This window comes from Ovis canadensis, chromosome 19 (assembly GCF_042477335.2).
Source record: "Ovis canadensis isolate MfBH-ARS-UI-01 breed Bighorn chromosome 19, ARS-UI_OviCan_v2, whole genome shotgun sequence".
Classification (NCBI taxonomy): Eukaryota; Metazoa; Chordata; class Mammalia; order Artiodactyla; family Bovidae; genus Ovis; species Ovis canadensis.
The window spans coordinates 66,949,708-66,975,176 of NC_091263.1; the positions used below are offsets into that span (position 1 = coordinate 66,949,708).

The following is a 25,469-nucleotide window of genomic DNA, read 5'->3' on the forward strand; positions in this document are numbered from 1 at the left end:
GTGATAGCCAAAATGGACCACAGCTTCCTTCAGTTAAATTTAGAGAAGGATATGGAAGACTGAGCAGGGGGCACTGTGAATTTTCTACTCATTTCCTTCAAAACTTTTTTACATATATAAGTAGATACAGTAACGCTTTCCTCATAGCTCGTTTGGTAAAGAATCTGCCTGCAATGCAGGAGACCTGGGTTTGACTCGGGTTGGGAAGATCCCCTGGTGAAGGAAATGGCAACCCACTCCAGTATTCTTGCCTAGAGAATTCCAGGGACAGAGGTGCCTGGCAGGCTACTGTCCATGGGGTTGCAAGAGTTAGACTTGACTTAGTGACTAAACTACTACCACCAGATACCGTAAACCTTCAAATAACCACAACGCTTGATGGCTAGTACAACAACAATCTATCACGAATATTCATTATCACCTAGGTATAAGATGACCTCTATATAGCTATGTAATATTAAGTTATTAACTATGTATGAATAATGTTTAATAATATATTTGCTACGAATCCTCTGTAATAGCACAATGATGATGAGAACAGCTCCAGGTAACAAGGAGCTGGTGGGGGCTCCAACAACTCCGTGTGTGATGAAGCAGTCTGCGGTGGGAGGATGCTGACCACACACGGCAAGAGCCTTGGCAGCACTTCAGCCCCCCATCTTTTCTCCTGTTTGATTACATGAGACAATGAATGACTGGTCTAGACTGCTGAGGCTGGTTCTGCTATTAAGAGTTAAGAGTTCTGAGCATTGTGGTCTGGAGAAAGCCCTGGGAAAATGCAAGAAAGGGGGACCTTCCTTCCTGGTCTTAACAAATGGGCTCTAACCAAAGGTGGTTTCAGCTCTGACTGCCCCCTGGTGGTTACCTGCAGGCCCCCACTCAGCTCACCAGTTAGGTCTTCAAGGACCCCATGTATGAAAACGCCATGGAGACGGCATCTGCTGCAGGCATCAAAGGACAGAGCAACCACAGTGCTGGACTGACTGGGAACACATTGCAGGGGACGCAGAAATGGTGGACAGCTATCTGCCGCAAAGATAACTCACTTTTTGAATCAGGGAAAATATCCTGACTCTGGATAGGGATAAACACACCCAGTGTCCGATTGCCCATCATAACTGGGGCATGTGACCTCTCTGAGGTCAGGTGGACAGGAACCAGGGCCACTGGGTGCCCTCCTCTGTAAGTGTGAACAGTGGATTCCGGAGCAATTTGACTCCTAGCTTACCTTCCCCTCTCCCCCCTCGCCCACCAAAATGAGACCCTGATCATTACAATAGCCCTAGAGCTAATAAGGAAGTTGATTTTTTAATTTTAAAAGTCTCGAAAAGAAGGTCTCCAGGCTGAGACCTGGAGAATTCTACCAAACATTTAAAAAAGGACTAATACCAATTCTAAACTATCTCTTACAGACAACAGGAGAGAAGGGGACAACTCAAACTGAAGTCAGTGTTAGGCTAATACTCAAAGTAGACAAAAGGGAGCACAAAAAGAGAGGAAACTACAGACCGATATCCCTCAGGAATACAGATGCAAAATCCTTTAACAAAATACAAAAAGAATCAATCATATACTGCAACCAAATAGGGTTTATTTTGGGGATCCAAAGCAGATTCAATATTCAAAACTTTTTCAATATAATCCACCATAAAAACAGGTTAGGCTTCCCTGGTGGCTCAGAGGTTAAAGCATCTGCCTGGAATGCGGAAGACCTGGGTTCGATCCCTGGGTCCACCATAAAAACAGGTCCACCATAAAAACAGGTTAGAAGAAAAATAAATCACATGACCCTCTCAATCAGGGATGTACAAAAGAAAAACCATTTGACAAAATTCAACACCTATTCATGATAAACACTCTAAAAAGACTAGGAATAGGGGGAATTGCCTCAACTTGATAAAGAACATCTACAAAAGACCGTTAGCTAACTGCATAGTTGCTGGTAAAAGATGGAATAGTCCTCCCTGAGAAGAGGAGAAAGGCAAGGCTGTCTACTCCTACCATTGCTATTACGCACAGTCCTGAAAGTTCCAGCCAGTGCAGTAAGGTAACAAAGCCAAAGAAAAGGAATACACATCAGAAAATAAGAAAGAGCAGTCTCCTTATTTGCCAATGACACAATGGTCTATGTACAAAATCCAAGGCAATCTACCAACCCCCACAGTCCCCTCCCCACATACACAAAAATGCCAAACGCCAACCAGAAATAACCTAGAACCAATGAGTGAGTTCAGCAAGGTCACAGTATATAAGGCCGCAGGACACAACATCATCATAGAAAATCAACTGTACTTCCACATACTATCTGTTAACATGTGTAAGTCAAAATCTAAAATATAATTACATAATTGCTCAAAAAAATTAAATGATGTGAATTTAACGAGTTAGCAGGACTGATGTGCTACAAAATGCTGATGAGAGACATCACAGATCTAAACAAATGGAGAGACATACCGTGTGCAAGGATTACAAGACTCAACACAATAAAGATGTCGCTTCTCTCCAAATTAGTGCATAGATTTAATGCAATTCCTACCAAAGTTCCAGCAAGTCTTTTTATAGCTATAAACAAGATTATTCCGAAATTTATACGGAAAGGCAAAGGAACTAAAATACCTAAAGCAGTTGTGAACAAAAATTAAGTGCAAAGGGCCAAACAAGCACATGAAAAGATGTCTAACATCATTAGTCATCAGGGAAATGTAAATCAAAACTGCAACGAGATACCAGTTCACACTCATGAGTATAGCTATTATTAGAAGAAGAAAAAAAAAAGGAAGAAAAGAAAAAGAAAAATCAAACAGAAAATACCAAGCGCTGATGAAGATGTGACAATACCGGGGGACCCGTGTGCACTGCTGGTGAGATGCAAAATGGCGCAGCTACAGCAGAAAGCAGTCTGGCTGTTTCTCAGAAAGTTAAACACAGAGTAACAATCTGATGCAGCAGTCCCACCCCCAGGTGTGTATCCGAAAGGACTGAATGCAGAGTCTCAAAGATTTACTTGTACACTCGTGTTCACAGCGCCAGCATTCACAGTGGCCAAAAGATGGAGACAACCCAGGCGCCCGTCAATAGATAAGTGGATAAACAAAGTGCGGCATATACATATAACAGATCACCGTTCTGCCCTAAAAAGGATGGAATCAAGACAAAGATAAGGCGCAGACTGGAAGGAAATATTTGCAAAACACATGTCTGAGAAAGGACTGTTATTCAAAAGATGCAAGAAACTTTTAAAAGTCCATCAATAAGAAACAGCTGAATTTAAAAATGGGCAGAAGACTTTAACAGACATCTCCCCAATACAGATGGCAAAAAATAAGTGTATTAAATAAGCATATTAAGACACTCCACACCATGTCATCAGGGAAATGCAAATTAAAACAATGAAGTAACAATACATATCCACTAGAATGGCCAAAACCCAGAGCACTGCCAACACTGAATGCTGGCAAAGACGTGGAGCAACAAAAATGCTCATTCATCACTGGTGGGAATGTAGAACGGGACGGCTACTTTGGAAGACAGTTCGGCACCTTCTGACAAAGCTAAACATATTCTTAGCGTGTAATCTGGCAATCACGCTCCTTGGAATTTTCCCAAAGGAGTTAAGAAAAGAGCTATCAAGCCATGAAAAGACATAGACGACCCTTAAATACATATTCAAGTGAAAAGAAAAAAAATCTTTAGAAGGTATATACTATATGCATCCAACTACCTAACATTCTGGAAAAGGCGAGAACTATGGCGATAGTACAAGGCTCACTGGTTGCCAGGGGTTAGGGAGGGGCCAACAGGTGAGCACAGATGGGCCTCCGGGCCATGGAACGGCTCTGTGACACTATAATGGTGGACACGTGCCATTCATCCCTCAAAAACCTTGGAACATACACCACCAAAAGTGAACGCTAACGTAAAGTACAGGCTTTGGGTGATACTGATGTGTCGATATAGGCTTATTGATCGTAACAAATGTACCACCCGGGTGCAGGGTGCTGACAGTGGGGAGGCTCTGTGTGCAGCACCAACAGGGAGTGTATGGGAAATCTCTGTCTTCAGTTCAGTTGTGCTGCAAACCTAAAACTGCTCTAAAAAAAAAAAAGACTTTTTTTTTTAAAGGGGGATGAAATTCTAATACACCCTACAACATGGATGAATCTTGAAAACATTATACTAAGCGAAATAAACCAGGCACAAAAGGACAATATTATATGATTCCACTTATATGAAGGGTGTAGAATCGTGAAAACCACACGGACAAGAAAATACTGGGTTCTGCAGTAAGTTTGTTTGGGTTTTTACATAAGATGTCATGGAAAAACTCAAACGAACTTTTTGGCCGGCCCTATAAAACAAAGGAAACCAGGATCTGGGGGGAGGGGCATTGGGGACTTGTTACTTAATGTTTATAGAGTTCTGCTTCAACTGATGAAAAAGTTTCCAAAATACACAGTGGCACTGGCTATACATCATTGCAAATGCATCTAATGTCACTGAACTGTGTGCCTAAAAATGGTTCAAACGGGGGAAACAGGTAAAATGAAATAAACAAAGGGGTAGGAGTAACTCTCCCCATTTCACTACTTGTCACATAAAGCTAGAGAAAGCACAGCAGTGTTGTACTGGAGCAGGGAGAGAGGCACTCACCAACGAAAGAGAATGGAGAACCCAGAAGCCCCATCCAGGGATAGCCAACTGATTTCTCACAAATGTACAAAAGCATCTGCACACCACACATGGGAGAAAGACAGTCTTTTTAGCAAACAGGACTGGAGCAGCTGGACACCCTTAGCAAAAAAAAGAACTTTGACATACACCTCGGTTTTTACAAAAATTAACTGGTATCTTGAGAGCAAGCCAGCAAGTGGGAAATTCACGAAGCATTTCTATGTTGTAATCTTGAATAAACGTTTCTTCTTTGGGAAACCTCAGTTTTTGCTCTTAAGACTGTCGACTGATTGGATGAGGTCCACCCCATTTTGGAAGGTAATCTGCTCTACTCTAAGTTTACTTTTTAAACATTAATCACACCTTAAAAAAATACTCTCAGGGCAACATCTAGACTGGTGTCTGCTCAAACAACTGGGCATCACAGCCTAGTCAAGCTGACACACAAAAGTAACCACCGCACCAAACATGCTGGCAGGAATGTACGATGGCACAGTTACTCTGCAGAACAATTTGGCGATTTCTTCTAGAACTGAAACTCAATTTACCACGTGGCATGGCAATTGTACTCTTGGGCACTTATCCCAGAGAAATGAAAACTGACATTCATACACAATCCTGTAAATGAATGTTCACAGCACCCTTTCTCGTAATATGTGAAAGCTGGAAAGAACCTAAAGGTTCAATGGGTGAATGGTTAAACAAAACGTGGTACATCCATCCACACCATGGAACACTCCTCAGATCTATTAAAGAACAAACTATTGATACAACAAAGTATATGACCCTCAAATGCACTATGCGGAGTGGAAAGAGCCAATCTCAAAGGTCACATACTCTGTGATTCCATTTTATACACCATTCTTGAAATGAGAGGTGGGGAACAATTCAGCGGTTGCCAGCAATTAGGGATGGTGGGAGGGAGGGCGTGGATGTGATGATGAAGGGGCAGCGCGAGGCACATCTTTGAGGTCACGGGGCAGCTCTGCCCTGAGGAAGCGGAGGTCACCGGTAACCCTGACAAGAGCAGATGGTGGTTCCCTGACATGATGGACTTACCTATCCCGAGTTCCACCAAAGGAGCAATCTTTCTCATGTTTCTTTGGATTGTCTAGCAATTAACACTCTTTATATGTTGAATGAATGAAGCTTGTGAATAAATCAACTCGATTTAAAATTGAGTCTGATCATGTCAGTCCCCACTTTGTTGAGCTCCCTACTGCCTGAGTCAGATCCAAATTCTAAACTGGCCCCCATCTACCTAACCAGTTTCATGCCTCACCATGGCCTCTCTTCCGGGCTTCCCTGGTGGGAAGAATCCCTGCCTGCAATGCAGGAGACCAGGATTCAGTCCCTGGGTGGGGAAGATTCCCCTGGAGAAGGGAATGGCTACCGACTCCAGCATTCTCGTCTGGAGAATTCCATGGACAGAGGAGCCTGGCAGGCTGCAGTCCATGGGGTCGCAGAGCCAGACGAGACTGAGCGACTCACGCTTTCGTGTCTCTCTTCTGAGCTGCTGCCAGTTCCCTTACATGGCCCTGTTCCCTTGCCTGGATCCTTATTCCTTACTTTTCTGCCTGGTGATTCACTCCTCAACCTCTGAAGATCCAGCTCAAATGCTCCCTCCTCTGAGGGGCTTCCCTGACCCCCAGGCAGCAGGCTCCTCCGTTCCTGCACACTTGATATGAGCCTCCAGCACAGAAGATAAGATATACCACACTATGTTGCCCCTAATGAATGTCTTCCCATCCAGGCTGAAGAATCTTCCCATGGAAAGGAAAGACTGAATCCTAGCACTGAAAACAGTGCCTCATTCTTTAATCTGTGGAATCAATCCTAAAATGATTTCATCTAAAAGGTGAGAGCTCTCAGTCCTTCATCCGGGGTACAAGTCACACAACTTTTGATGAGTTTCACCTCATCTTTCTGGCTCAGGGCTCGGGGAGCCAGTGGAAGGAAGACACTGGCCCTTGACTAAAGAGAGGGTAAGGAGCATTACTTTCTGACCTTATCTGAAAATTCATCAGCTGAAGCAAAAGCCTCAAGAAAAAGAGGATAAAGCTTGGGGCCAACCCGCGGAGGGCTTGCCTTCCACACTAACAGTGCATCTTGGACCCTAGAAGAAATAAACAAGCCTCGCTGTAGTTGTCCGGTTCAGGGCCATGTCCAACAAGGGGGTGGGGCTGTGTTCCTGGATAGCTTGCCTGCTAGCCCTGGACAGGGGCAGAAGGATGCTCATCCCATTACAAGCAGAAATGTTTAGTCCTCACAAACCCACGGGGCTGGGAATGAGACAAGTACAACAGAAAGCACAGAACTGGTTCAGTCTGGGGTTTTGATGCTGTTTTAAAGCACATTCTGTGAATGGATAGCCAACAAGGACCTACTCTACAGCATATGGAACTCTGGTCAGTGTGTGTGGTGGCCTGGATGGGATGGGCGTTTGGGGGAGAATGTATATGTACATGTATGTACAGGTATATACATGTATATGTATGGCTGGGTCCCTTTGCTGCATGCACACCTGAAAACTATAACACTGTTTGTTAACTGGCTAAACCCCAATCCAAAAAATGGCTTCCCTGATAGCTCCGTTGATAAAGAATTCGCCTGCAATCCAGGAGACCCCGGTTCGATTCCTGGTTCTGGAAGATCCGCTGGAGAAGGGATAGGGTACCCACTCCAGTATTCTTTGGCTTCCCTTGTGGCTCAGCTGGTAAAGAATCCGCCTGCAATGCAGGAGACCTGGGTTCGATCCCTGGGTTGGGACGATCCCCTGGAGAAGGGAAAGGCTACCCACTCCAGTATTCTGGCCTAGAGAATTCCAGGGACTGTATGGTCCATGGGGTCGCCAAGAATCAGAAATGACTGAGCAACTTTCACTTTCACCAATACAAAATAAAAATTAACAACAACAAAAAAAGCACAGTGTGAAACCCTCTGTGAGGAAGCTTGGGTCTCTCCGCTTTAGGGGGCCTCCCTGGGTAAGTGATTCAGGAAGGGGGTGAGGGAGGAAGTGGTTGACCAGCTAGCACTAAGAAAAGACCTGGGGCTATGGGCCCACGGATGAGCCAGTCAAGAGCTGGCTAAACATTCAGGCCTGTCCCCACCTCCTTCAAACCCACCCCCGCTTCACCCGCGTCCAGTAGAGAAGGATGGGAGGAAAAAGGGAGATGGGAGGGAGGAGCCCTCAGAAACCACTGAGCATCTAACCATACCAACCACATTCGATTTGCAAGTGTTTCTCACCAGCTCAGATGCCTGACCGTGAGAATTCGAGGAGTTCAGTCAGCATTCCACCCACCTTCCCAATCGCACCTTCCGCCTGGCTCCCCCGTGTCTTACTTGCTCAAGAAACATCCTGCATACACTCCTGCAAGTCTGCGCCCTTGAACCAGCTCTCCCCAGGCTCTTCCTACCATGTCTGTCTGTCAAAGTCCTATTCATCTTGCAAGGTACCAAAGAGACACCATCCTCTCGATGAAGCCATCACAAACCCTCTGAACTGGAAGTAACTGCCATCCCTCTGGTGATACTGGTGCAGTTACGGAACTTACCACCCTCTGCCTTGTCTCACAGTTAACTGATGGCTATCTATTTCCCCCTACCAATCTTTAAAGGCCAAAGAAAGGGGCTGACTCCCACTCATGGCAGGGTGCCTCACACACGCAGCAAAGCATCACGCACAGCTAAATGCACTGCAACAATATGCTGACTGAAGGAGTATCTCCAACCTAAGCCAGAGGCCCTGGAGGGGCACTCAGCAAACACTTTTGAGAGCTTGAAACATGCCAAGAACAGTGTTAGATAATAGATGCTTCCCATGCTTCCGAAGCTCAACGTCTAGAGGGGGAGAAAGACTCTCTCACATGTCTCTGTGTTAGTGTGCTAAGCAGGGATGGGGGCGGGCAGGTGCACAGGACGCAACAATCACCAGAGTCTACTTCAGAAGCTCCAGGGTGGGGCCTGAGAGTCTGCATTGCTTACAGGCTCTGAGGCAAGGCTGAGGCTGATGCCATGACGCTATTCTGAGTAAGCAGGGGTTGAAGTAAAGTGGGAGAGATTAACTATACCTGGAAGGAGGTGAGAAAACTGTCATATTTCACACATCTCCCCACCGTGATAGGGCAAAAGAAAGCAGATGGCACAGGTCTCTGCCCATACAGGTTGGCAGGGAGTCAGGTGTGCAAATTTAGGACCACAAGACAGTGCTGAACAGACACAAATGCAAAGTGTTTTAAGAGAACAGAGGAAGGAGTGTTTGGCTGCTTCTCTCCCTTTGAGAAAACTGCAAAAGGAGCTGTGAAGCGTGGGTAGGACTCTGCTGGCCGAGGGGAGCGGATACTCCAAGCCCCGGGAATATTAGAGCGGAGGCCCAGAAGAGGGAGAACTGATGTCCTAAGACAGAGTCAGCAGCTGAGATTGTGGGCAGCTAGGAGAGAAGGGCAGAGAGGGGTCGGGTCTGAAGGAACTGGAGTATCGAGAACACAGGTGGAGATCTAGAAAAGTTGTTCAGGGTGGCCGTAGACACCCCCAGAACATCCTTAAGCTTCTCCCTCTTAAAGCTCACAGGAGGCAGCCACGGATTTCTGAGAGCAGCTTAGGATAATCAGAGGTTCAGTTAGATCAGCAGTCCTTCCATCCATCCTACGGAAAACCAGCCACCGCCTGCTGCTCCTGGGCTCCACCACCCCACGGCTCTCCCCACATCTCGCCGACTTAGAGAGACGTGACGGCCTACGGATATGCGGGACAAAAGATGAGCTTCACCCAACGTGGGCAGGAGCCCCTCTGAAACCCACCAAGAGCTGAGCAGCTCTGTTCTACTTTCCTGATCCGCCAACAAGTTTCTAACCTCTGATTTTCTTTGTGGTGTGGAAGAACAGACGTTCCTTCAAGAACAAGCCATAACTGGTCTCTTGCTCCGGCCATTAGCATTCTCCCTCCTGAGCGGGACAAGAAGAGGAAAGTGCAAACGATACTGTCTGCTTGCTTCATGAATTGTGGAAAATGCATCTTACCTTTGATACACCTGCAACCTTAGATACACCTCTAAGGCCCGCTCTGCCTTGCCTTCATTGTCCCCTCATTCATAGATAAATAAATGTGATCTGGCTTCATTCATTCACATGCTCATTCAACACGTATCTATGTGGCGTACTGTGCTGTACAAGGAACTACGCTGGGCTGGGGGCTGCCTCTCCGATCTTGCGTCCTTTTACTTTTCTCCTGGGCCACTCTATTCTTATCACACCAGCTGCCTGCTGTCCCCACAAACGCGAACTATGCTCCTGTTTCACTTGTGCCGATTATTTGCTCTGCCTAGAATACTCTTCCCTCAGATACGCTCATGGACTCCTCCTTCACTTCCTTCGGGTCTTTTACTCAGAGACTGGCTCAGGTCCCCCCAAAAACCCAGCACCCAGTCCCCTTACTATTCTTCTTGACTTTTCTCCATAGCACACGTCACCACTGGACATTTTATACCTGTTCATTTGTTCACTGTGCCCCGCTGGGGAAGGTAAGCTCACACCCGCGGGGCTCTGCCTGCTTGGCTCCTGCCCCAGCACTTCAGACAGTGCTTGACTCAGGGAAGGTGCTGACATTATCTGCTGATACCCTGTTGAGTGAGAATGAAAGGGAGGCCACTCAGGACAGGAGAATGACATGGTCACACCTGGAAACCAATCCCCCGGCTGCACCAGGATCATCCCATAAAGGGTCTGCAGCGATTCTCAGCACGCTGCCAGAGTTAAAGAAACCCCGGGTTAGGAAAAGGTGAAGAGGGTCTGAATTGGGACAGTGGGTTATTGAGCACTTGCTCTGCAGAAGCCTCACTAAGTGCTGCACTCACAGCCCCTGTTCTCACGGAGTTATAATCCTGTAGATAACTATGTAATTACCATTATTGATAAACGTCACAAAAGGCACGTGAAAGAGAGAGGACGAGATAAAGCCAATCTGAGAGTTTCAGTCCTGCATGACTAGACGGGTGGTGTGCCATCTTTAAACAAAGCAAGCAGAAGAAGAGATGGTTTAGAAGAGGCCTCATTTTACATTCAATGAGCGTAAGGGTCAACAGGACAAATGGAAATACAGATTCGGCGCTCAGGAGTGAAACAAGAGGTCGAAACCTAGATCTGAAAGGCATTTCTAATTTGTAGACTATGCCAAGAAAGATGCTGTTGGAAGACAGGTTAGCATAATGTGTTTCGCTGATCCTCTAGCTCTGTTAAGATGACATGACTTTTACATTTTACAAATCACCACAGAAATAAAAACCTTATAACGTGTGTGCCTCACTTAAATGTACATCTCTTAGAAGTTGATTTCATTTACGTGACCATTTAAAGTGCAGTCACGGGGCTGAGCTAATAAAAAATGCGGTTCCTAACGGCTGAAGCGACTTATTGCAAACACTAAAGAGTAAGGAAGATTGCTCCTTAGCATGAAATGTTTCTGACCAGTGGATCTAGGGAGAGAGACAAATTCTGTTTTTAGTGTCTTTCCAGTTACAAAGCACTGTAAGTAATCTCACTGGCCCACTAGCTAACAAGTCTTCAGCTTATCTCTTCTTTTTAAATTGTAGTAGTTCAGTTCAGTTCAGTCGCTCAGTCGTGTCCGACTCTGCGAACCCATGAATCACAGCACACCAGGCCTCCCTGTCCATCACCAACTCCCGGAGTTCACCCAAACTCAGGTCCATCAAGTTGGTGATGCCATCCAGCCATCTCATCCTCCCAGCCAATCCCTCCCAGCATCAGAGTCTTTTCCAATGAGTCAACTCTTCCCATGAGGTGGCCAAAGTACTGGAGTTTCAGCTTCAGCATCATTCCTTCCAAAGAAATCCCAGGGCTGATCTCCTTCAGAATGGACTGGTTGGATCTCCTTGCAGTCTAAGGGACTCTCAAGAGTCTTCTCCAACACCACAGTTCAAAAGCATCAATTCTTTGGTGCTCAGCTTTCTTCATAGTCCAACTCTCACATCCATACATGACCGGAAAAACCATAGCCTTGACTAGACAGACCTTTGTTGGCAAAGTAATGTCTCTGCTTTTGAATATGCTGTCTAGGTTGGTGATAACTTTCCTTCCAAGGAGTAAGCATCTTTTAATTTCATGGCTGCAATAAAATATACATAAAACTTACCGTTTTAACCATTTTTAGGTGTACAGTTCAGTGGCACACTGCTGCAGAACCATCACCACCACCTATCTTTAGAACCTCATCTTCCTAAACTGAAACTCGGTACCCATGAAACACTGACCCCGATGTCCTCCTCCCAGGCCCTGAGAAATCGCCATTCTACTTTCTCTTTTTATGAATCTGACTACTCTGGTTACCCCATTTAAGAAGAATCATACAATATCTGTCCTTCCGTGACCAGCTTATTTTGAAACGTAGCATAATGTCTATAAGGTTCATCCATTTGCGCTTAGGGTCAGAATTCCCTTCCTCTTTAAGGTTGAGTAATATTCCAGTGGATACATGGAATATTATTGCACTGCATGTATGGAACGAAATGGATTGCATCTTGTTTATCCATTCATCCACTGACGCAGCACACCACTGGGCTGCTTTCGTCTTTTGGACACTGTGAACAGTGATGCTATGAACCTGCTTGTACAAATACCCGTTCTTGAGCTTATTTTCCAAAAAAAGCATTTCTGTATTTTCATCAGATATGCAGCACACTGCCCAGACATATTGGGCCGCACCTGAGCTACTGATCTACCCGGCCTGCCACAAGCCCGAACTCTGGCCTTTACCTTCCGAGCCCTGCACACAGCCAGTCAGGCCCATGGGAACACAGGAGCCATCACGGTCTCCTCTGGCCTGCCCCTGTGCAAGCAGCTAAGCATCCTCAGCTACCACTGAGATAGAAAGGGACCATGGTGTCTTTGGTTAATACTTCAGAATAGTTAGCTTCAAGCTTCAACAGAGCTGCAAGGCTTTATAGATGAGATACTGGGACTTCTCTGGGGGTCTGGAAGCTGAGGTGCTCCCAAAGCAGGGGGCCCAGGTTTGCTTCCTGGTCAGGGAACTAGATCCCACGTGCTGCAGCTAAAAAGATCTCACAAAGAAGACAGAAGACCCACATGCCACAACAGAGACCCGGCATAGCTCAATAAATAAATATTTAAATAATAATTTTTAAAAAAGATGAGATGCACAACGTAATAGTAGCTTCTCCTATGTCAGTTATCGGTCACAGACCAGGCCAGTCCCTTGATCAACTGCTGTGAGCGGGGGGAAAAAAAAAGTTTTTCTTTTCTGATTCACCTGTACTCTTTAACAAGAGCTGCTTCCAATCTCTGAAACCACAGAAGTAGACGCTGGGGCAATAAAGCAAGTGTAACCGAATCCACAAGTCTTAAACTTTACAGAGGCTGTATCAGTATACAACAGGGGTCAGCCAATGGGTCTGGCCAACACCTGTTTTTATAAATAAAGTTTTACTGGACCACAGCCAGACCTGCTCGTTTATGTACTACGTACAGCTGTTCCCGTGCTACAACACCCAGAGTTGGATAGCTGCAACTTAAACAGTGTGACCCACAAATCCTAAAATATTTACTATCTGGCTCTTTACAGAAAATGCTTGCCAGCTCCTGGTTCACACATCTTGGTTCATTCTTTCTTCTCCCCAACTAGAAACAATGATGTGATCCTGCTGTTTGGGTAGAAAAGGCCTAAATGGACTGTGAGGAAGTTGGCTGGTTTCTATGCCAGGGAGACAATGGGAGTGCCAACAGTCAACAAACCTAAAGTAGGAAGGCAGATGCCATACTTGTAATTCACGAGGGGCTAGGAATACATCTTGGAGAAAGGACATGGTCTCATTTTCCATCAATCAGCACACAAGTTGAACCAGGCGTGGCCAAGGGGCAAACAATGGGATCTTATGTACAAAACAATAAAGGAACCACCTGCAGTAAGAAGCATCCCCAAAGACAGGCTTCTGACATTCACCCAGATGGCTGGCCAAGCGCCAGAGGCCACAGGATGAACCCAGTGAATGTTGCTCAGTTAGGAACTGATTTTCCAAGATACCTCAGTTGGGCTGCACACAGCAAGCCTACAAGGCCTGTATGTGCCCAACTTTAAGACCAAAGAACCTGAAGTCAGCAACAGAGCCATCAATGGTTTAACGGATAGCGGGGATCTTATACGTCTGAAACAAGGTCCTGGAGTGACATCCCACTGTGTGCAGAAGGCAGGCAGGACACGGGGGTAGTCTTCACTCCCAAGTGGAAGGAGATGACCAGTAGTAGGGAACCTGATGTCAGGTGGGCTCATCAGTCACCAGGGAAACAAAGAGGGACCCCCCGCCCCCTGCTCCTTTCCTAAGAATAATCACGGGGTGAGGGGCGGGGAATAAGAGGGTGGAAAGGCCAGTCATGTGAGCAGGATGTAGATGAAGCAGGTACTGGTTGGGCAGGAGATGTACAGAGAGCAAGACAACAGCCATCTTGAGTACCCTGACCATGTAACTCTCTCCACCTACAGTCAGGCAGCATCAAGCTCCTTCATTCACCTAAATCAGTGTCCAAATTTAACAACACCCCCGACATAACTCACAAAAGAGCAAAACTGACTTTTTGATGAATATGAATTCATAACACAGGTGCCCACTGTGATATGTGAACAGGTGCTCTAACGGAACACACTCTTCCCCTTAATTTTAACTGCTCATCAAAAAGAGGCAAGGCTGAAAAGGAAACACAACTACCTGAAAAAAGTGAGTAGAGAGCCCCGGTAATGAACAATATTCAGAAACACAGTACTTCCCAATACAGGGTCATTTCCAAATCAAGAGTCAAGAAGTCTTAGGTCCAGAAGACTAGCAGAAAAAGCCCGTGTCTGTCTCCTGTCCTGAAACAGAAGAGTGATACTGCACCTGGCCATACCCATCACTGTCCTTTGTGCTCACAGAGGACGCTGCTGACAGAGGACAGCTTGTTTCCTGCTCTGCTTTATATACCTTTAGCAGGGCAGGTGAGTCATCTGACAGAGGACGTAAAAGCATCGCTTCCACCAACCAACAGCTGTGTTGGATCTCAGCTAATACAGCTTTGTGCCTTGGGCAATCCCTTAATATCGCTAAGCCCCAGGGTTTTTTCATCTGTGAAATGGATGGTTTTGTTAGAAGACCTCGATGGCTCCTTTTAATATGATTATTCTAGCTCTCTAATTATACATTAGTGCAACTCACTAACAACACATGACATAAAAATGGCGTGCACCAACAAGTCCTTACCTCACTTCCTGATATCCGCCTCCACCTACTCTTTCATCACAAAATCAGTAGGACAACAAATTAGGCAAGATTCCAGACTCAAGTATGTGGCCCTTGAAGTCAGCTTCAGTGAAAATTGTGTGCTTGGGTTTAGTGGGTTAGGGTTATATAGTATGACTATCTTACTCCATCATGTCCTTTTTTCATCTCTGTGTCTTCTAAGCTTTCCCTGGCTTACTCTTACAGCCTAAATGTTAATCCAAAAATTCACCCCCATTATTGCTTTTCACCAGTCTTTACTCACCCCAAGCGTTACTGCTACAAGCAGATCATTCTCTTGCTTACAAATCTCTAGAACCCTCAACACCTGCTTCCATGTGATCACTGTGAACAAAAAACCTCTCATTTATATTTATTTTCTCTGTTTCCTTTAGTCCAGCTCATTTTTCTCAAACCGCTCACTCCCCACGAAAGATGCTGTCCCCTTGCTGTCCACTTCACTCCTCTTCTGGAAAACTAACCTCCTTCAAGAGGGCTTTTTAAAAATTATTATTAAAATTTTTTTTTATTTTTAATTGAAGGATAATTGCTTTACAATACTGTGTTGGTTTCTGTCTCAGAAGGGGTTTAGAGTGACAAAAACCTTAGGCCAGGCATTACGCAAAGAATACCGCAAGTTTTCTCATTTAATCCTCATATGAATACTAAGAATTAGAAATCATCCCTATTTTCACATTTGGAAAGCTGAAGCTAAGAGAGCTTAAGTAACTTGCCCAAGGATTTTAATCCAAATCCTTCTTCTATCTCCAAAGCCACACTCCTAACCATTCTACTTCACTGTCTCAGGAGGTCTGACTCAGAAATGTGGAAGAGGAAGTTTCCTTAACCCTGCGGAAAACAAGAAGAGCACAGAGATCTCTGCATAGTTTTATTTTTTAAACAGGGTCCTTCGCAGATGCTAACATCCTTCTAGCCAAAGCCCAACAGGGAACAGGATTTCCAGCATCTCCACCTGGAGGGCTCCACCTGGCTCAGCAGCTCGGCCGCGGAGCAGGACAGCATGCCTCCCCAGCAGGAATGGATACAAAAGCACGGGAGGAAGGCTGGGTCTTGTACCCAGAATGCCAACAAGGAACAGGTGGTTAAGAGAGCCCTGTCCCCAAGCGAGACCATCAGTCCATTCTCCGGGACCTCTGCGGTGCTGGTAGCGTGACTTCCAGTGTGGGGTCAGGGGAGTGGCCCACCTCAAAACATTTCCAGATGCGATTTTAAAAGCTCTTATTACGCGACAAGGCAGTAATCTAACAGTCCAGGGCGAGCAATGACTCCTCAGGAAGAGCCCACGCCTCTATCACACCGCAGCTAACTCGGAGGGGGCACGTCTGTGGTGACAAGAAAAGGTGCTTTTCCGTGGTGCCCATCAGAAGGTAGAAAGAGCCGACGCCCCCTTCCTCCACAGAGCGGCTCCAAGTCCGCGTTTTGGGTTTTTTTTTTTTTTTTTTTTTTCTCGTCTGTGTGACAGAAAAAGGAGGCGGGTACCCCAGGGTCCCCGAGGGCCTCAGCGGCGCACCTCTTAGCGTTTCCTTCCAAGGTCTGAGACTGAGAGGCTGACCCTGTCCGTCTACCCCCTCAGCCCCAAGCCCCCTCTGCCGCTCGGCACCTCCCCATCCCGCCGGTCGCTCTCACTCCCACCTCGTTTCCCCATCCCTCAGCGCGCTAGACCTCTCTTCCCCGATGCCCCCATCTCTCTTCCCTCCCCGTTCGGCCCCCGGGCCTTTCAGCCCCACGCTGCCCGGCCCCTGGGACCTTGAGCGTCACGTCGCACAGCTTGCCCTGACGCCGGATCTCCTCCATGACGCCGTAGCCGCGACTAGGCAACTCGGACACGGAGAAGTGCACCAGGTCCTCCAGCTCCTCCGCGCCGTCCTCCACCATCTTCCCCGGCCGCCGAGACTGCGCAGGCCTGGCTGTGCTGGCTCGGAACTAAACTGGGCGGGGCGAGGGCGCGGGCGGACGGCGGCCCGAGGCGCTGGGCCGGCGTCGAATGGGCCTGCGCGGCCGCCGTAGTCTCAAACTGCTCTGCGCCGGAAGCCGGGCCTCGCGGTTTCCCAGGTCTTGCGGCTCCGTTCCCCAGCTACCCAGACCCTGGCTTCGTGCCTGCAGCTCCCGCAGTCTTTCTGGATTAATCAGCCCCATCGCTTGTCCTCCTCTTTCGGCCCTGACCTTATTCGTATCGCAACAGAGGACCGCGGACTTCATTTCCGCCACCACCTCGTACTTCCGGAATAGCCAGCAGCGGCCCGTTGCCACGGCGACCGTATACACAGGCTGACAGCAGCGCTGCCGGTATTCCGTAGCTGCTAATGCAGAGGTCCGGCTGGGAGAGGGCTCCTGCCTCCCGAGCGGTGAGCAGGGGTCACGCGCGCTCGGGATGGGGAGAAGGGAGGCTGGAAAGGGGGGTGTCCGCCCGCTGACGGACAGCTGCTGGAATCTGAAGACCGCTCCTCGCGGGAGTTCCCAGGCTTGGCTCACTGGTCTCCTCCACCGGGCGGAGGAAGGTGCGGTGTCGAGGGGATTCTTTCAGCCTTTTTGCCGCTTAGGGCCTTCGGATCTAATATTCCCTGGTTTTACGAAGGTTCTGCGTCGCGCCTGAGGTTCAGGGACCTCTGCTCTTCTCGACCTTTTTTATTCGTCGGTTTTCTAACTCGGGAAGCCTGGCGTGCTGCAGTCTACGGGGTGGCAAAGAGTCGGACACGACTAAGCGACTGAACTGACTTACTATAGAGAGCTTCGGGATTACCAGTCCCAACCCTTTGCTTTATAGATACAGAAACCGCTCCAGAGAGACACAGAAATGGTCCCAAGGCCCATTGCCTCCCAGACTCCACTCACAGGTCCAGCCCGTTGGGTTAGAAAAAGGAGAAAGGCCAGTTCGGCTTGGGTCCGAGTTTGCGGACCTAAGATGCTGCTGCCTTTTTGGTGGCTGTGATTGTTCTCCTTGAGAGTCTGTTCTGGACAGGAGCGCTGGAAGACAGGAACCCATCTGAACCTCTCCTATTCTCCATTTTAGGGGTGCCGGGTGGCAATCTGTTCATTCTCACCCCTACAACAAGTGAGGAAACTGTGACCCTCTAAGCAGAGAGGGCTCCTGGCGACTACTCAGAGGTTCACTTATTTACACCAGAAATATCTAAGGGTGGTGTCCATGAGGGAGAGGCATTCCCCACAAGATCCTAGAGAGAAGGACCCTACTAAAAGGGTGAGCGTGGTGAGGAGCTGAGATGGCTTTTTCCCAATGGTGCCTGGAAACCTAGTGTCCTCCTGGAAGGGCTGTGGGCTCAGGGGTTGGTGGTGGTGAGGGGAGGGAGTGACATCCTGTGCCCTTTGGGACTCTCTCAGTAGTGACTGAAGATGGACCCACACATGGAGATTCAGCCACGCTCTGACTTCCAGCCATGACCACCACCATCACCAGTCACCATTTCTTAAGCACCTGCTCTGTGCTTGGCACTGTTCTGGACTTAGCGGGGGGATTCAAACGAGATAAAAGGCACCATCCAGTCCTTCAAGCAGCTTGTCATTTAATTTGGGAGCTGCAACTGTCTCAAATGATGCGGTCTAAGAACAGTAACAAGCATTATTTCAGTAAGTGCAAGATGGCATGCATGGGGTCCCTAAATGTCTGGTGTTTGAGGGGCACAAAGGAGGCATGCAGTTAATACAGGAGGTTTGTCTGGGGAGAATATGGCTCCTGGCGCGAGCATGGGGAGGACTGGGAAGCACAGATAGAATGGCTGCATGTGCATGTTGGCAAATTCCTGGGCAGAAAGGGGGCAGGCTCTGAGGGGAGGGTGATGCTTGGAGCTGGCCTGTGCTGCTCCTGGGCTGTCCGTGGGTAGGGGCTGCCAGGAGGGAGTTTTAGGCACCTGCCCCAGAACATGCTCCTTTTCAGAGGGCACCCTGGACAGCATCTTAACTTCCCTGAGCAGGAGGATGGGCCCTCAGACCGGTATGGGGAACTTTAGAGAGTGACACTGCTTGCCTAAGTAAGCACACCTCCCTCCACTGTCCACTTTCCCATAGCCTAGATCAAAGTGAACCTGGAGATGAGATAATCCCTTCAGTTTTCTCATTTCGGCAGTCCTGTTAGAGCTACTTGGGACTTTTGGTTTCTAGAGCTCAACCTTACAAACAAAATTTTTAGACCTGAAATGGGACAAGGCACGATCCTTACTCACCTGAATATCTTTCACATTCATTTTCTAAAAATGGAAAGATTTTTAGCTTTCCTTAGAATTTGTTGACAGTTTCTCTCAGTACTTCATCTTTTGTCATCAGTGTATAAGAGGCATCTAAAGATCTGATTACATTTTAAGTTCCCCCTTAAAGCAGTAAAAATCAGTGTGATTATTCTATTTAATAACTTTCTTTGCTTCTCCACTCTTGATCAATGTTAGAACCAGAATTTACTAGGTGATAGTATTAAATATATTTACACAGACATTCTGAGGAGAGCCTAGTGTGATTTGACCAATAAGACTAGTATCCAATAAAATGTGAGATTTCTTAGTTATCATTTGGAGGGTGTGGTACAATTTTTTTTTAATGTTTGTGAAATACTTTAGTCATAAAAGATATTAGAGATCTAATTGACAACAGCCCCTTTTCTAGCATCTCTGCTAATTGGTGTCCTGCTTGACTATCTAAGATGTTTATAGTCCTTATTTTGAGAGTCTTTTCCACTATAGGAAAATTCTACATAATAATGTTATTTACCTAAGTTTCCCTCCCTGTCACTTACAGCTTTAAGCCTTCATCCTATTTGATGAAACTACATTTGGTGTTTCACATTTTATTACACATGGTAATCATTCATGATAGTATAAATGAAGGAATACAAACATATGTGTGTCTACCCGAAAATGATGAGAATGCACATAATTAGGTTTTAAGAGAGGCAGAGGAGGTAGGGGACTGATTTTCCTCTCAGTGGAGTGGTGGAGAAGAAAGAATATTTGATTGCAGGCTCCATTAACTATACTTCCAGGAAATCTTTTTTCTGATCTATGTTAGTCTAATGGAGGTAGAGGATGAGGTGCTACATCTCAGGTAAGGTATGTTAATGAAAAAAAAAAACTAGTTCTAATGCGTTTCATAGTAAGTATTTTAAGAGGAAAATACAATGAAGAAGGCAAAGTGTAGGTGGACTCTGATACAGAACATTTCTAGAATCCACGTCTAAACTTAGGCCACTGAAGGGAGCATTCTTTTTGTTTTGCATTTTGGTCTCTTAGGGGGTCGGTGGAGAACGGTGAGGCACCTGATCAAGTTGTATGTACACAGACTTGTTGAGCAGGATCCTGTGGGCAGAGCCCTGAAATGCTAGGGGGCAAAAAGGAAGGCTGGCTCCTGAGAGAGGAAAACATGGGCCACACATCATGCTTTCCAATCTTGCTGATCAGTGACATCTCCCTTCTAATGGTTGCTTGAGGATGACTACTGAAAATGTTGCTGTTTTCTTCTTTTTAGCTAAAATGGGTTCTAGGAAAAAAGTTCACGCGTTTGTCCGTGTCAGACCCACTGATGACTTTGCTCATGAAATGATCAAATATAGAGATGACAACAAAGTAAGTACCGTTGTGTCTGCCTTCACCTGCCTGAGAATCTCTCGGTGCTTTCTCACTACACTGTTTTCAAACCACCTTGTAAGGACCAGGACAGAACTGGTAAAAGTTCAGGTGGAATCTAGAGTCCTTCAAGTCCAGAGCACTCCCCCCACCAATGCTGTTGATGAGGAAGCTCATGAAACTCCATTTTTATTGCCTTTTTGGTTAATAGTATACCTTTATCCTTGTATCTGACACTGGAAGGTGACATTTGTCCACACTCATAAAACTTTCTGGTGATCAGATCTCCCACTGTACAATCTCCCAGGGAGTACAGTAGGAATGTCTTCAGTTGATTATTGTTCAGCTTGCCAAAGAGTGGGAGAAACCCTTACGGCGAGAACTGGAAAGATCTATCCCTCCCCATGTCCTCACCAATGTCTGAGGACTATTCTGAAGCCTGAGACAGATTTAGCACACCTTGAGAGTTATGAAATGTTTTTATTCAGCAAACATTTGTGGCTCTACTATGGGCAGCATGGAGACATTGTTCAAGGGAGCAATTCAAAGGTCAACTATTCAAACTTCTGAAGTCCTAGCAGTCAGAAAGAAACTCAGGTGCAGCCCTGTGAAGTGCACCCTGCTGGACGTGGATTCAGTGACCCTGAAGCACAGAACATTTAACTTATGAATGGACCAAGCCCTGCTCTGTTGATCTTATTTTTTCTGCGTGTGGCTGTGTCTTGGCTTCTGGATTAAGGCAGCCAGTGTAAGAGTCCAGTGAGAGTCCATTTACATCAGAAGTCCTCATTTCAAAGATTGGAATCTACCATTAGCCTAGCCGAATAGATTTCTAAACCAGCTGCTACCATAGAGGGGTCTAAAAATCTAAAAACAAAATTTTTAAAAACCTTTGCATGTGAAAACGTGCTGATTACAAGTTGGCAGGCACGCTTGCTTTAGTGCCAGTGAGTTGCTATGTCGGAATAGTCCCGTGACCCACAGCGTGTGAGGGAGTGGTTGCTCGCCACAACGCTCAGGGAGGCCTTGCCTCCAGTCACCAAGGAGCTAGGGCTCTAGCGCAGGCCTCCATTCCCAAGCACACTGTTCTCTCTGGCCTGTTTCAAGGCATTCCTATGCTTATTGGACTTACCTAAAACTTGTTTAATGAGAATGTGATAAACGTGCTTCACCCCATATCACAGAGGAGGGAACTAAGACAGACAGCCCCCTGTCCGTGAGGGTGAGATGTGCTGGAACCAGCATGTGCTCCCGTCTCCTGCTCCTTCCACCCTGAGGGTGTCTGGCCTCCCCGAAGTGGCTCCCTTCCCCCCATCCTGAAGGTCATCCAGGACACATACAAGTCCCTGTTCTTCCTCGAGTTCACCTCCTCTGTTTCCTCCAGGTCAGGCCTTGGCTGCCGTTGACTTTTTTATACCAGTTTCTTAAGGAGTCTTCGTTTCTTCCTAGACCATTGATATTCACTTAAAAAAAGATACTCGGAGGGGAGTTGTCAATAACCAGCAGACAGACTGGTCATTCAAACTGGACAGAGTTCTCCATGATGCCTCCCAGGACTTGGTTTACGAGACAGTCGCGAAGGATGTGGTTTCTCAGGCCCTCAATGGCTTTAACGGTAATTTAGTTAATTGTTGTTTTAACGTACGAACCTGGGGAACACCCCCACCCAGAAAGAGGTACAAGGATTTTATGGTGAATAAAATAAACTACAATTTCTCTTACTAACTTTTGTTTGTCTCCATGTTCTTATGGTGGAAAACTTTGGTGACCCATGGTCCTGGGTTCCTACCTTCATAGGACGATTTAATGACCCTGTCTCTCTATAGGTCATGGGGATTCAAATATTATCCTGTTTCAAATTCCTCGAATATTAGTTTTGAAACAATGTCTTTAGGATAAATTTGATGGAGTCAAAACATTTTTCTCCTGGCTACCTGCCAGGAGCTATTTCCATTTATCCTACCAGCACAATTAATCTGTTCCATTCCAGTATTAGGTTATTTACATATATCACTAAAAACTTGAGTAGAGTTTGATATTCTTAAGGTAAAAGCTTAACAAAAAAAGCCATTTAGCAAATTAAAATTTATAGGGAAATTTCTACAAACTTGTTCAGTCTAATATTGTTTTAAAATCTAAGATTTTAAAATCCTTGGAAAAAATACATCACAGTCTGTAGACTGTCTCTCTGGTGGCTCCTGACTAGCATGTTCCCCGTTTGCAAGTTTTAGGTCTTCTGTTTAAAAGTCGGTTGAGTGTAGAAGCCCGAACATTGTAGCCTGTGTGTGATATACAGATGTGGTCCTCATTCGTCCTGAGGGGATGTGGCCCTGAGGAAGTAGAGACAGAGGAGCTAAGGCCCAGGAAGGCTAAGAGTCATGGGCTCTGGGTGCTGTGGAGCCACAAATGGGCTCTGAGTCCCAGCTAAACTGATTCCTTCTTGCACATTGCTGCAGGATTAAAGATACTATTTCTGACTCCAGTGCAGATGCTGAATTCAGGCCTCTTGTGTTAAAACCTACCAATCCCAGGAACTAGAGCATCCATGTGGAAAAGGCAGACACTGATTTCCACCACCCAGTGTTGCCTGGGCATTTCTGCTGTGTGAATATCTACCGAAGCAGCCTTTGGGTTAGGTCCGGTTCAGGCTGCCCAAGTCAGGAGGATGAGCAGATGGGAAGTGGAGCCCAAGGTGACTGGTTTGTGTCCCAGGGCCTGGTGGTGATGGCAGACCTAAAGCACAAGTGAGGTGCCCTCTTCCCAGAGAGGGCACTGGGACAGATCAGGGCCTAGTCACAGTATTCGGTTTCTGAAAGTGGCCTGGGACCAACTTTAGTCTTGTGGGAATGTGCTGTCTACAAAGAATTCTCACCAGTAACAGAAAGTGCCCTTCCCACTCCCATCTCTTCCTGGGGATTTTGAAAGCTCTTCTTTCTTTCTGTCTGGGCAGCCCCATGGGCAGACCTAGCCCTGAGAGCCTGGCTGTCCATGGTCTTGCTGAAGAAGGGCTGGGTTCAATGCTCTCATCACCCTCATCTTGCTAGGAAAATTCCCAGGTCGTCTGTAGCCTGGAATTCCCTGCTCTCCTCAGAAGCCCTAGGATCAGATCCCCTCTTAGAAGGGGAAGCAGTAGAGCCCTCCATGGACCACAGATTCAGAGCAGCTGTCTGTGTTTGACCCTTTACATCCTGTTTCCCTGCTCAGCCACTCACCCTACATGGCAGGAATTCCCGATGTCCTTAGCTGCTCCTGATGGCCACCTTCACACCAGGGTTCTGGCTAGCGCTGGGCGTGCTGGGGGAGGGAAAAGCTGTCCTTAGATCTATTTTCTTGGATGTCACCAAAATGTGTTTTGAAATGTTTGCAGGCACCATCATGTGTTATGGGCAGACAGGAGCTGGCAAGACGTATACTATGACGGGGGCAACCGAGAATTACAAGCACCGAGGGATCCTCCCTCGTGCCCTACAGCAGGTAGAGAGTGGGCCGGTGGGCAGGATGGCACACAGAAGCTGCCCATCCCAGGCCAGCTCCTGGAGCCAGTGGGATCCAGGCCTCCAAGGAGCTGCAGCCTGTAGGGGAGACAGGTTATGCATGGTGGAGTGAGTGAGTGAGTGAGTGAGTGAGTGTGTGTGTGTGTGTGTGTGTGTGTGTGTGTGTGTGACTGACTCTGACCGACTCCCATGCTAAGCTTCTTTCCCATTTGGTAAAGAGTGAGTCGGATGTGCAGACTGGCTTCTTGCTGCTCAGTTGGCCTGTGGCCCTGTAACAGAGGGTACGGAGGACCTAGTTCTGTTCCTTCCTGGTTTTAATGAGGGAGAGGGACTATTGCAGTGCTTCCTTACTGGCCTGCTCTGGCTTCTTCCACCACCGTCACCCCAGAAAGAGCAAAGGGAAGGAGCAGGGCACAACATGAGCTTTCAGGACCAAGCTAGCCCTGGGGGTCTGAGAAGTGTGACTGAAGACAGGACAGGAGGGCGTTCCTTTGGAGTCTGCTAGCCTGTGTTCCTGGAGAAGGCAATGGCACCCCACTCTAGGACTCTTGCCTGGAAAATCCCATGGACGGAGGAGCCTGTGGGCTGCAGTCCATGGGGTCGCTGAGAGTCAGACACGAGTGAACAACTTCACTTTTACTTTTCATTTTCATGCATTGGAGAAGGAAATGGCAACCCACTCCAGTGTTCCTGCCTGGAGAATCCCTGGGACTGGGGAGCCTGGTGGGCTGCCGTCTCTGGGGTCGCAGAGTTGGACACGACTGAAGCGACTTAGCAGCAGCAGCAGCAGCAGCCTGTATTCTGTGAGGACCCTTGTTTTGGACGTGGGAGGCAGAGGATTTTTCCCTGAAAAGCAACTTGAGGTTTTATAGCCCTGTCCAGTAGGAAGTGAAGTTGCCCCTCTTGTGCATAACCATCCATGCTATAATTTTTTTGAAGCAATATTCTTAATATCCCACTGTCAATGCCTCAGCATCTTAGACCTTTTTCTTCCCCCTCTTATTTACTTTATTCAGTAGGCAGTGAGGGTCTCAAAAATCTCTCTCTTCATCAGATGTTTGGTCTTCTTGTAAAGCTTTGGGTTTTTGAGGTTGAACATGGAGCTTTACTCCATCAATAACATGATTTTCCCATTGTAGTGCATTGTGAAGTTCTTCTGAAGAAAAGTGAATCCAACCCATACCTTTGTGAAAGCCAGTCTCTTCGTCAAAAGGAACAGTACACTTTCTTACATGGCCAAATTGTGCAAAGTGTTCTCTCAGCTCACTTGAGGCCACCGTCCCTGGAATTTTTCTGACAAACACAACCGGTCGGCTGATATCTGTACGCAGTACCATAGCGCCCCTCACTGCCGAAGCTGCCATCTTTAGCATCTTAGACCTTGATAATCTAGCTCGGTGCTGCCCAACAGAAATTTAATGTAACTCACATACTCAG

The 25,469-nt window shown here is 46.9% G+C and overlaps 2 protein-coding genes, 1 long non-coding RNA gene and 1 pseudogene across 10 annotated transcripts in view; 1 reads left to right on the top strand and 3 right to left on the bottom strand.

Moving 5' to 3' along the window:
- Window positions 1–17,187, bottom strand: part of KLHL18 (kelch like family member 18) — a 49,632-nt gene extending 32,445 nt beyond the window's left edge. For 2 of the 6 annotated variants that reach the window (XM_069561628.1, XM_069561627.1), the window contains exon 1: window positions 16,718–16,868. Coding sequence is in view for 2 of the 6 variants with exons in the window: in XM_069561624.1 (XP_069417725.1) it covers window positions 16,718–16,846 (129 nt within the window). In the remaining 4 variants the exon portion in view is untranslated. Of the gene's footprint in view, window positions 1–16,717 lie in introns of all 6 variants that reach the window. The other 4 variants (XM_069561626.1, XM_069561624.1, XM_069561625.1 and 1 more) reach the window with 4 other exon arrangements.
- The window catches only part of KIF9 (kinesin family member 9), a 37,607-nt gene continuing 29,099 nt past the window's right edge, over window positions 16,962–25,469 (top strand). The window contains exons 1-5 of one of the 3 annotated variants that reach the window (XM_069561620.1): window positions 17,005–17,316; window positions 18,311–18,556; window positions 20,441–20,538; window positions 21,988–22,153; window positions 23,906–24,012. In XM_069561620.1, coding sequence (XP_069417721.1) covers window positions 18,367–18,556; window positions 20,441–20,538; window positions 21,988–22,153; window positions 23,906–24,012 — 561 coding nt within the window. In that variant the 5' untranslated portion in view covers window positions 17,005–17,316; window positions 18,311–18,366. Of the gene's footprint in view, window positions 17,317–18,310; window positions 18,557–20,440; window positions 20,539–21,987; window positions 22,154–23,905; window positions 24,013–25,469 lie in introns of all 3 variants that reach the window. The other 2 variants (XM_069561619.1, XM_069561622.1) reach the window with 2 other exon arrangements.
- Window positions 20,999–25,469, bottom strand: part of LOC138424535 (uncharacterized) — a 66,835-nt gene continuing 62,364 nt past the window's right edge. Inside the window, exons 10-11 of the long non-coding RNA XR_011250835.1 lie at window positions 23,751–23,832; window positions 20,999–22,868 (exon numbers count right to left, since the gene is read on the bottom strand). This is a non-coding gene — a long non-coding RNA (uncharacterized lncRNA). The remainder of the gene's footprint in view (window positions 22,869–23,750; window positions 23,833–25,469) is intronic.
- LOC138424534 (SRA stem-loop-interacting RNA-binding protein, mitochondrial pseudogene) lies at window positions 24,988–25,469 on the bottom strand (annotated as a pseudogene).